Raw genomic sequence first — 12,164 nt, forward strand, 5'->3', positions numbered from 1 at the left:
GTTGCGCTGGTGTTGGTGAAATGTTGTGACAGTTTACGGATGGATCGCTAACGAACAGTTTTACATCGGTTCATTTGTAATCGCTTGGATGACAAATTTTTGCTGGGTGATTTGGATGTTTGATTTGATTCTTCCAACTTTTTATTCCACTATGCTCAATTTTCCAACTTAGTAACATTTGATTGTGCTTCTGTGGGAATTTTGTAAAACATAGTTCACAGTAATAGCTGGAACATTTGTTGTATAAAAACCGATTACATCTCGCATCGATGGTATTAAAATATGGACTAAGTACCTAGTAGGATACGGACATAGAATTACGAGTGTAGACATTTTTGTGGTGTACGTGGAAGTGAAAATAATGAACCCGAATATTTTGTGCAAAAAACGGTCGTTGAGGAGTTGAAAATGTCCGGGAAGGTTGTCAGGCGACATCGGTGCCGGTCTTCGAACGACAGGACTGGGGTTTATATCCTATCCAGACCGCTTGTGCGTAGTGAGGATCGACTATCCAACCACGGTATCTGCTGATACCACGGTATCAGCAACTCTAGTAAGCCATTCGATAGCCGGCGTGACCTTAGAAGGTCGTTAAGCCAAGAAGAAGCAGAATGAATTAATAGAACACAAGATGACTTAATCAGCCGGGTGGCCACCAAGGTCCTAGCAGACTTCGCTTCGGGTAAGTCTTTGGGATGATTTATTTCAGGATTGATTGCTTCCCCGCTTCGTCGGAAGAAATAGGAGAAATCGTTACCGGCTAACTCGGCTCGCAATCAAATAACTTCCCTGGCTTGTACAGTAAAAAAGATAGTTGATGTTTTTTTCCTGGCTAACCTGACCAACGCTGGGGACGCCCGGGCAGCTCTAAGATTCGATGGAAGTTTCACTTTTGGCTTCCCTGTGGTTGTCGGTCCAGGAAAAAAGGTTAACTCTCTGACTCAACGCGTTGTTAGCAGATATGCGAATCCACTAGTAGGAACTAGTCTCGGTCGATCTAGGAAAAAGCCTTTCCATCTGATCCAAGTATATCGGACGATGTAATAAGGAATTGCGCGTGAGTTTGAGATCAGTCATTCCTTCGCATGATCGGCCCACAACGGCGGATGCTTGCATCCAATTTTTTCATTTCAGTAATACTTTAAGTCTCTGTTTAAGGGAAATTTTCAAGAAGCCCGCCAAACGGACCATGCCGGAGGAGTTCTGCTCAAAATTAACTAAAAAATGAATATTATGCGAATATCCACCCCTTTGGTCGTTGAATTCCGGTTTGACGATGTATGGTCAACCGTTCGTTACGCATTTAAATATGAAACAACGTATGCCACGTCCTTCTTGCCTAAGGCCTTTAAAGCCTCCATGAACCACCGGGACACTCCACTAAGATTGCTGTTGGATGGTTCGGTTGCCGTGGCGATAGCGGTTAAAATGTAGTGAGAATTGATTATCCAACTACGGGATACCGATAAGTTTAGTAAGCCATTATCCAATTCCAGAGCACCAGAACTCTCATTGATAAATTGTCTTCTGTCACTTTTCTTATTTATCGTATAATGGAATCAATATCTAATCGTTTATTATTTTACTTACCCTACCTTACATTTAGCTTATTTTATATACTTACTTATTTTAGTTCGTAATGCACAAACTGGCCACTACACTTATCAACACAGAAAAACGATTGGATCAACAAACTCACCCTATTTTATATGCGACAATTTGTAAAATAGTAAACTAGCGCTAAAGCAATTAGTTCGTGTTAATAGAAAAATAATTAGCGTGGAGTATTGGAAAAAATGGGTACTGTTTTTAAAAACAGTTTGGTTTGGAAAATAGACAAACACATAATATTTAGGGTTGTATTATGAACGGTCCGTGAGAGTGTGATACGAGGTAATTAAGATAATTGAGGTATCGATATTATATTTGGCGATCTGATGGTAAAGACGACAGAGGCGTTGATCTCGACACAGTAGTTCCCTCCGGTTCTTATCTTGTCGGGAACGTTCCACCACAGTGAGGACTGAGGACTCCCTCTCTCCCTCTCTCCCTCTCTCCCTCTCTCCCTCTCTCCCTCTCTCCCTCTCTCCCTCTCTCCCTCTCTCCCTCTCTCCCTCTCTCCCTCTCTCCCTCTCTCCCTCTCTCCCTCTCTCCCTCTCTCCCTCTCTCCCTCTCTCCCTCTCTCCCTCTCTCCCTCTCTCCCTCTCTCCCTCTCTCCCTCTCTCCCTCTCTCCCTCTCTCTCTCTCTCCCTCTCTCCCTCTCTCCCTCTCTCCCTCTCTCCCTCTCTCCCTCTCTCCCTCTCTCCCTCTCTCCCTCTCTCCCTCTCTCCCTCTCTCCCTCTCTCCTTCTCTCCCTCTCTCCCTCTCTCCCTCTCTCCCTCTCTCCCTCTCTCCCTCTCTCCCTCTCTCCCTCTCTCCCTCTCTCCCTCTCTCCCTCTCTCCCTCTCTCCCTCTCTCCCTCTCTCCCTCTCTCCCTCTCTCCTTCTATCCCTTTCTCCTTCTCTCCCTCTCTCCCTCTCTCTCGCTCATTGGCCTTCTCACTATAGTGGCCCGGTCAACAATACTTCTCCAGGATACTCGATCCCTGGCTATAGTTTCCCATCCATGTAGGTGCCAGATCTCCGACAGGTTCTGCTTCACCTGATTAAGCTAACGAACTAGCTGTACTCATCGACCTGTCGTGCCGTACTGAAGATCACTGACGAATATCTTCTTGGTAGGGCAAGAGGCCGGCGTGAACTAGTAGGTCATAACGCCAAAATGATGAAGAAGAAAAAAGTCTTGACTGTTAATGTTGAAGACTTTTTCATCCACGTAGACATAAAAATCATCCTGTTCTTTCTGGCTTAACAATCTACCAGGTCACGCCTCTAATCGATTAGCTTACTAGATTTATTGATACCACATAGTTGGATAGTCAGTAGTCATTACAGATGAACGGACCGGCTGGGATTAGAACTCCGGTCATGCCAGACCGGCACCGATGTCGCCCTTACCACCAGACCGTCAAAATCGGAGTTAAGGACAGTGCAAATAAACTTACTAAATCTATTAAAGAATGTTAACAAGTAGGAGTTTATTGCAAACAAATATTAATTTTTAGAATCACAATCTTTACAACACATAAGTTTTCCCTGCAGAGAAACAAGCGCGTCGGTTGGGCATCTAGCATTAAAGTTTCTTGCATTACACAAAACACATATCAATGCACTATGCAGTTTTTTTCCTGTCCTTCCTCTACCGTGGACAAGTACTTTTAAGTAGCGGTTGGGTTAACGTCCGCCGTAATACCGGATGCTTCTGATGCGAGTGATTTATCATCCGCCGGGGGACTGTCGCCGCACGCCAGGGACGGGAATCGGCGCAACAATGCAGCACGATACTTTGGATGGCTGATACCGTAAACGATTGGATTGTAGACGGCATTAGCTTTGGCAAAGACCGATCCCCAGATGGTTGCCAGTGGTGATATGTTGGCCGTTTTGAAGACGCCCGTATAGTTGATGACGGTGTACGGTGTCCACGCCATGAACCATAGCGATATGGTTACGAGCGCAATTTTGGCCAGCTTCATCTCGGTGCTTTTACCATCGTCTGAGGATCGTAGCGATTGTATGTTCATCCGTTTGGCTTGTTCTCGCATATTTTTTTCGTGCGCTGACACAGCCTGGCCGAGAAAATACAGTGTAGGACATATTGCCAATTAATTAATCTCGAAAACGCATGCACCAATACACATCACTTACCTTGATGATGAAGACGTATGAATAGATGATGGTAAAGAGAGGCGTGTAGTACACGAACAGCGAGTACGTCAGAATGTATGACTTGTGGAACCAATCCTCGGTGAGGTAATCGGTACCGCAGGCGGTCATGTTTCCTTCCGGCACGTACCGGTTCCAGCCCAACATCGGCAGGATGCCCCAAACGACTCCGATAAGCCAGCATATTATGATGCGCAGTATAGCGCCAGTGTTGGTGAGCGGTTTGCCGGCCAAACCCTTCACGATCACATTGTAACGGTCGAGTGCGATCATAGTCATCGTCCAGATCGAGCAACATCCAAACAGCGATCCAAAGAACGCGTACAGATCGCACATCAGCACACCCAGGACCCAGGTCTCGTACCAACAGTTGTACACCATGGTAAACGCGTTCGTTCCCATCATTAGAAAGTCCGATAGAGCGAGATTAACGACGAACAGATTGGAAGGAGTCCGTAGCGATTTGGCAGTAGCGAAGATGTAGATCACCATCCCGTTGCCGATGATCGAAACGATGCCCAGTACTAAGATGACAAAACCAATGATCGAATGCCACAGTGGATTCATCGGCGGAAACTGATACCAGTGCGGATCGACCAGATGCATAATTTCCGGTGGCACTTTGTCCACCACGGTCAGATTAGATACTGGTTGACCCCAGAGACCGGGTTGCTGCATCGGTCCGTAGTATGGCATCGTGATCACTCGAGGAAATAGAACCGCTTAAAAACTAGCGCCCCGGCAAAAGATTCGTACGGGCACGGGATCGCTCTTTTTAGCCCTAGTCCTATATCCAATAACTGACCTATATCACAAACACTGCTCACTGTCACGCTTTCTGAAACCAAGTGGGAACTGTTTGCACACCGAAGTCAGATGTCCGACTTGAGCAAAACGGTAGCAAACTGCAGATATTTATTGCACAAAATATGGCTAATCGAATTACCCGCCGGCTCCAAAAGGCTCTGTATGTCGTACGCATGAGCTAGAAAGATTAATGGCCCTAGAAGGGACGAAACGCTTGTAATGCGTCCTCGTTAACGGTAACATTTTCCGGCATTTTTTGTGCGACTGTTTGGAGGGAGGGAGGGGGGTGGGGAAAGACATGAAAATGGAACACATTTTCATAGAACGCGCATTTTCAGGAAGTGAGTGATTCGTAGGTTGGTTTCATGTTTCATCCCAACGTGTTTCAATTCTTTGGCGGATACTCATATTACTCTGCTCTAGTGTCTGGAGCCATGGATACTGCGGTTTGCCTAATGAGCTTCTCAACTGTGTTTAATATAATTTAGCACTAATTAGCTGCTTGGAAGAGCGAATAGAAATCCAGAGATTGGTAATTGTGACATTAACCTAGCGTTGGAGGGTGTGTGGGTACGCAACAGGGTCGCTTAAAGTAAGGAAATGCTCAGTAGATAAAAGGACTGATGGGTGGGTTAGTACGCTTAATTTCTAGCCTGTTTAGGCTAAAAACTGTATGTTCGACTTGTATAATCTAATAGTGGAACAACTGTAATTTTTTAATAAAGTGTTATATGACTGGCATACGCAAAATATTCTGAGCCAATTATTGGTTAAATTTTAAATGACAAAATGATAAATTTAATGCAATTATGGATAGTACAATACCAAAAAAACTTACTTAAATACTTAAATTTCAGTTATGAAGTAGATTTATCGTTTAAACGCTGCACATAATCGCACATGGTTTGAGTTTATTGTACGAAAGCACTGCGTCACATTGCTGTGCGACAAGAAATTATAATCCTTTTTTCGTAAGAACGTCCTGGCCATATTGACTTATGAATACCACGTAGTGAGGTAAGTCAGTCCTCACTACGGGTGTTTGGTCCGGATGGGATTTGAACCCCGGTTCTGCCGTTCGAAGACCGGCACCGCTGTCACCTATACCACCAAGACGCCCCAAATTATAATCCTTAATGATGAAAATGAGTTTACTTAAAAAAATCTAGGCTTTTTTATTTCATAACAGACGGCCTGGCCGTATTGCAAAAAAATTCTAGGTTTAACTGTTGTAAAAAATGTTTTTAAAAATGTCAGCAATTGTTTTAAGTAACATCTGGAGATCGAAATCGATGCGAAACTGTGAAAATAAACTCAAACTTTCGATTTCAGCCTTTTCTCCATTGCCCTGTGTAGCTGGAGCATACGCCAGGATCTCAAAAAGCAAATTCAAAACGAAAAAATTATAATTACTCATGGGAACAAATTCCTGAATTTGAAATTTTTCGTGGTCGGCGGTCTTAACGGCCAAAAAGGGATAGAGAAGTCCTTGCCACTGTAGGACTAACATTAGAAGCGATCATCAGGTTATAAGACCAAAGAACCATCGCCCCATGATGCCATTGTATAACAATTACAGTGATTAATACATCTTAAGGTGGTTGTTCCAAACTCCGGTCATGAATGTACCGACGGCACTCATATTCATATGTTACGTGGTGGTACAAACCAAAAAAACGTGGCATCAAATTACGACGAACGCCTCGGTGCCCTAATCCGCTAAACATGTTAATTTCGTAAACACATTGTCACCTACGAGCACGGCAAGAGCACGGCCCAAAGGTTCGATTCATTCTCCACAGTGTGTGCCGTTTTCACTAAGGATAAGCGGATTGGACGGATAAGTATTTTGCATGATCGCCTTACCGTGTGTTCGATACCGGATTTTGCCGTCCATCCAAATATCCGCGGACTTCGTTGTAGGGTGAAATGTGTCAGGTCGCGGTTTTTTAGCAAAGCTACGATTTTCGTCGCCAGATATGTCGTTGAGGCGTGCTGAACTAGTAAGGGCATTAGCACGCTTCGGAGATTTGTATTCCACGCTGTCTGCGTGAAAAGTAAGGAACGCCATTGATAAATGTATAGTTCAGTACTGTACAAAACGCTGGAGACAACAGACAGGTTCGATTCGTCATGGTGGACTCAACAGTGCTCGATTTTTCTTGAAGTAAATTTGAGAAAATAAGCCGAGGTAATATAGTTTTTGTGTATACAACCATGGAAGATTGTGTGTTTTTGTCTCTATTTCAAAACGACAGGTAAGGACAAGTATTATTCTACCTCTATGAGCTATCTGGTTAGCAGCGAATTACACCAGTTTCTTATTCCTTTCTAGGCTCATCTTTTTGTGTCGAGGTTTTATTATGTCCATATAACGAGGCATTCAAGTATTCAAAAATCATAAAAAGCAGAAGGGTGTAATAAGAGGCAAAACACCCTCGAATGAATAATAAATTGTTTTATTTAACAATAGGTACAGTGCGTTCCTTGACATTGGCATTCCGTTGGGAGCACGAAAAAATGGGAAAAGTAAAGAAGTTTATGTTAACAACACATTTTTTTGGTAATAAATTTGGCAGAGCCTTTACGTGTCCTGTGTACTCTTTTTTCAGCTTTTCGCAATTACCTTCATATTAGGTTGCAAACTCATTCATTCATTGCGATGAATTTGAAATAAGCTTTGAATTAAAAAGTGACTTGTACTTTGAAAGGCATGGGATGTTAAATCACAACAGATAGCTCAACGGATTACATTATCGAGTGGAATCCTGCGCTCAAGAAGCATAATAAAAAATGGCAATTACCGTTAACCGTTAGTCGTGACCGTCTCAAAAAGTAAAAAATGTAATGATATTTTTTTAGTTCGCTCTGAGCCTTTACAATCAGTTCCCAATTACGTTTTGAATATTGAATAAATGGGGTAAAGACAGAGATACACCCAAAACTATTCGATTAGTCGCTGTTGAGGTCAACATATTGTGTCCAGATTCAATTTTCAGGTTCTGGATGAATCCTCGGATAAATCTTCAGAAAATTGTCCCAGACATAGGAAGGTGAGTGTTCATTAACAATGTCTATCTTATTTTGGATATTTTTCATCGTTTAGATGGCCGCTTCGACCAGTTTCACTACGATAAAACTGCCATATCTGATGAGGTCTTAAAATCTCCGTGTCCTCGTTAATGTCTGCTATGTCTGAAAGGTTTGCTTCATTAGACGTTATTAGCTTTGTTCGCCATTTTTTATAAGTTGTTATAAATGTTATAAAAGTTGTTTATAAGATGTTATAAAATTTGATGCAATTGTTATCACTAATCAGGAAGTATCTCAAGAGATGCCCTATTGCAAGGCCTTGCAATAGGGCTTGCATTTCGACATGACCAGAAGCTTGATTGGCCGATTGGGTGGACTATTAACAACTCAAAAATTGAACTCAAAAAAAAAGAGTTGACCTTAAAAAAATAATAACATTGAATATTACGAACGTAAACACATTTTTTTTTGAATGCTCACGGATGCTTTTGGAGATTCCCCAATGAGTGAGATTTTTTTCGCAAAACAAGCAAAACAAAACTATCTTAAACTCGCTTACCTTGGCACCGCTTCATGCATCCGTTTTGCAAAATTATTTCCATCTGTTTGTTTTCCCACGTCCCGGGCACATCTAGCAATGGTCGATTGGTGATGAGCATGTTAATTGTTTGTGTGTGGTTTTTACGTTTAAAGTCGCAAAGACTTCAAGGTTGATGGTTGAATAATATAAGGGAAAAAATAAATTTTTATAAAAATGATGTAGAAACAATTTGGCAAATGAGTACAGCAAAAATCTGCCCAATAATCATCACCTTAGCCTTTCTTCACCATCATTCTTCTGAATATCCTTGCACATTTTCATTGTCTTTCTTTCCAAACGCACAACAATGGTTAATTTCTTTGCTTTCTTACACGGCGTTGCATTGATGCCTCTCGATACATTCTGTTTCCCGTCTGGTGTTCAGGTCGTGCAGTGGTGTGGTGCAGACCCGTAAATTACTTCACTCATGGACGACCTTCTTGGTGCGTTTCTTTTGCCTTGCCTTGGCAAACACATCCTCCCGCCTTCGAAGAAGAGAAAAAACCACGAAAAAGAACCTTTTTTGTCGCGCACCATCCGGATTACGAACCGGCCAAAGCACCATCAAGAGTACACACAACAGACAGCAGGTAAGTGTTTGCCCCTTCTTAAGCAATCGAATTTGGGAGCTTTTTTAAGCTTTGCGAGCTTTTCTTTTTAAATCTCAGATTTCATGGTTTCTTGTTCTCTCTCTCTCTCTCTCTCTCTCTCTCTCTTTCTCTGTTTCACCACAGTTAAAGCGTATTTTGAGAATGCCAGAGTGAGAAATTTCTTTCAGCGACCACGTTACGTTTCGCACAAGTTCACGCGTTTCGTCGTCGGGTTCGTCTCTTCTGTTCCGTTGCTGGTCGTTGAAGTCGTTCGTTTTGGCGAGCGAAAGGCTGCAGTGGTTGCCTGCTAAACTACACTTTCGAGGTAATGAAAAACAATTTTGTTGCGGTGTGAAATTAAATTGTTTATAATATTATAGAAATAGGTGTTTAATTTTAAATCATAATTTAAGGATTTTTTCAAATGGTTTTTTTTTCTCGAGTGTTTTTTTTTTGATAATCTTAACAAATTGCTTGGCTTGGGCATTTATTTAAAAATTCTAAATTACTCTCTTTCATTTTAACTAGCATTTTTTACACTAGATGTCGATTTTTTAAAGCATTTAACTAAACATAATACTTCTTCATGCAACCAAAATCCATCTTTTCCTGTAATCGGTCCAAAACCCTTTCCCAATACAGAAAAAAAAGACCCGAGTGCAAGTGGTTCCTTACGCATTGCAATACTTTCCGTCAAGCTTTCACAGTCTCTACCTCCTCTGCTACAAGTGTGAGCGGTCCGGGCGTATCATATTTCGTCTCTTTTATCGTACGATCCACACGCTGCAAACAGTAAAGCCACCGGTCCAACAATGCTGTTGTGATGGGCTCCGATGGGCTCCGATCTTCGGACATAACCGAGCTGTTTGGTGCTGTGCCGGTCGGTCGGTCGGTTGGTGGGGCGCAATTCTCCTTTCGCGCACCAGCTCGGGCACAGCTTTCAACATCATTATGCGCGTGAGCTTAATTCAATGCTCGGCAAACGCTCGATGGATTAACATTTTTCGCCGCGTACGCTCGTCCGCGTTCGATCAGCTCCCATAGGCCTATATAGGTGTACAACGGTTACAGTCCGCTCCGGTTGGTGTGCTGTGCAGTGGACTCTGCCAAGGTTTTGCGAGTGTAGTGGAAGCTCTCATATACACACACTCACACGCATCCGTGCCTGGTGAAGGTGTACCGATCGCGGTGTGGTGCGGAGGCGGTGTGTTTATGTTTTGAATTTGCCAGTGCGACGACGTGCGTCTGACGTTGATGTGTGTGCGCTTTTTGTTTGCTATTCGCGAAGTGAAACTTTCAGTACACAACTGTGTGTATCCCGATGGTGATAAAAAGGTATTTACGGTGTGTGTATGAGTTGAAAAGGACGAACGCGTCTGCTGTGCGTGTACGAGCAGTGATTGTTCCTTCAAGCAACTGTCAGTGGCATCTTTCTCCTGAAAAAACCCCTGTGGCGTGGTTATTGAATGCTGTGACCGATTAAGAGTAAGTATCGTGCATGTGTGTGTGTGTTTCTGTATGTGTGATGTAAAGTGGGCACGTATCCGTAAGCTTTATTTTGAGGCTTCGTAAATGCTTGAGTGAAATGCAATGTTCTCTTTCGAAGGCCTTGGGATTCAGTGTTCGGAAATCGAAATCGAGTGAGCATGATCGCTTTGCAGATATTTTTACGATGCGTGTCTGTTAGCATGTGTGCGTGTGTCTGTATCGGGTTGTGGACAGCTTTATGTTCCTTTCTGGTAGAAAGTTTGCCGCTTTGCTACCTCGGCCAGGCTGCAAGAATGTCGAAAAACATCTGTTCAAATGGTTTCCTACGCAACGCACATTAAATCAGTAATGGGTTGCAGTGTGTCTTTTCGCTGCAACACACGGCCTAACAAATCATCTGGGTACAGTACGAGCGATTCGTGTGAGCGGTGCGATGCGCGTCGGTATGCCCCGTGTGTACTACAGTGTATTGGAAGTGCGATCGGAGAGGCATTCCTGAGAGGCGTGTGGCTTTGGCCTTCTCGTGGTGCAAGCGGTAGTGAATGGCAATATGTGCGTGCCCTGGGCCAAGCCGAGAACTACACAAGTGCGTGCACAGGTGAAAATGCGTCCAGGTATTCGTATTGCCCCGTTTGTGTGTTCGTGTGCGTGCCATGCCTCTGAGAATGTTTTCGTAAGAGCAAGCGCATCTTTGTTGTTTGATTACACGATCTCCTGAAGGTTTGCATTCCGATAAGACACACAGTGTATTGTGAAAAGTTTGTAGCAGCAGCAGCAGATGCCTCCACAAGGCATCGAATGTGACCACAAGGCTCACAACACAAGCTCGCGCCGATAAGACTGTGATTGGAAAAAAGGGGGGCAACTTCTTGCTGATGCTTCACGCTTTTCAAGTCCATCAGTTCTGTGCAGTGTGGCGAGCGCGCCCTTCACTTTTCAGACTCCCCTCTCTGTCCCTCTCTGGCACCTTCAGCTTTGATGCATGAACTGTCAAGTATTGATAACAGGACCCGCCTCAAGATCATCCAACTGATTGTCTGAGTGGGTGACAGTAACACTCGACACTGCAATTTAGTGTGCCCGTTGCTGACAACGTGGACAGCAAATTGATGCGCTAAATATGACTCCAAGTGTACGCTTTAAATGACTCCCGCTTCTAAAAAAAAAAAATTGATTCGAAACGTCACGGAGGGGCTCCCCCCCTTTTCATTTGGAGATGAAGTTGATGCAGCACTTTAAAAGTGCAATCCATCTTTCTCTTTCCGCTCGAAAATCTTTTGAGCGTACACGCCTTCTCGAAATGAAGTCGCTCACATTATTGCAGTCTTTTTACGGACCTCTCGAGGTTTTGCACTACTACTCCGCGTGTCCAATTAAAGAACTAGTCGTCTACCCGCGAGGCACTGCCAATAATAACGCGTGGTGTATGTCTGTGGAGGGAGACCCCCTTCTCCCCACTCGGGGGGGCTTTGCAAACTAGCCATTGCATCAGCGCGATAATGAATGGATATGTAGTGGTGAGGATCTCTCGGTTACGCGTGATACACTTAGCGAGCTACTACGTAGGACGCCTTACTACTTCAAGGACTATCGGTGAAGTTTTCGACTGGTGTAGGAACACAACACACCTGCCAATCAGTGACGCATTAAAACCTTGCACACGAGCCCCGAATACAAGCGTGGAAGAATGGAAAGGAAGAAGCAAAATTCGTATCGCGACCAAGAAGCGTGGTCCCAACGAGCGACGCGTTACATTGTAATTAACGTCATGAAGCACCTCCGGACTGTTTCAGCTAAACAGTATGGATTGGGGCCGTGGTAGCATTGGTGTCTGCCTGCTTGCTGTGGCGGATTTGTGTTGCAAGCGTGATCTTGGATCCCCACACAACTACTATAGCGCAA

General features: G+C 43.8%; 2 protein-coding genes across 3 annotated transcripts in view; both read right to left on the reverse strand.

Moving 5' to 3' along the window:
- Positions 1–12,164, reverse strand: part of LOC126556838 (DNA damage-binding protein 1) — a 412,736-nt gene that overhangs the window by 40,136 nt on the left and 360,436 nt on the right. The window lies entirely within an intron of this gene.
- On the reverse strand, positions 3,257–4,460 carry LOC126558340 (rhodopsin-like). Its single transcript, XM_050214341.1, has 2 exons — positions 3,747–4,460; positions 3,257–3,667 (listed from the first exon to the last, which is right to left on the reverse strand). The coding sequence occupies exons 1-2, from the start codon at positions 4,458–4,460 to the stop codon at positions 3,257–3,259; spliced, it is 1,125 nt and encodes a 374-aa protein (XP_050070298.1).

This window comes from Anopheles maculipalpis, chromosome 2RL, assembly GCF_943734695.1.
Source record: "Anopheles maculipalpis chromosome 2RL, idAnoMacuDA_375_x, whole genome shotgun sequence".
Taxonomy (NCBI): Eukaryota; Metazoa; Arthropoda; class Insecta; order Diptera; family Culicidae; genus Anopheles; species Anopheles maculipalpis.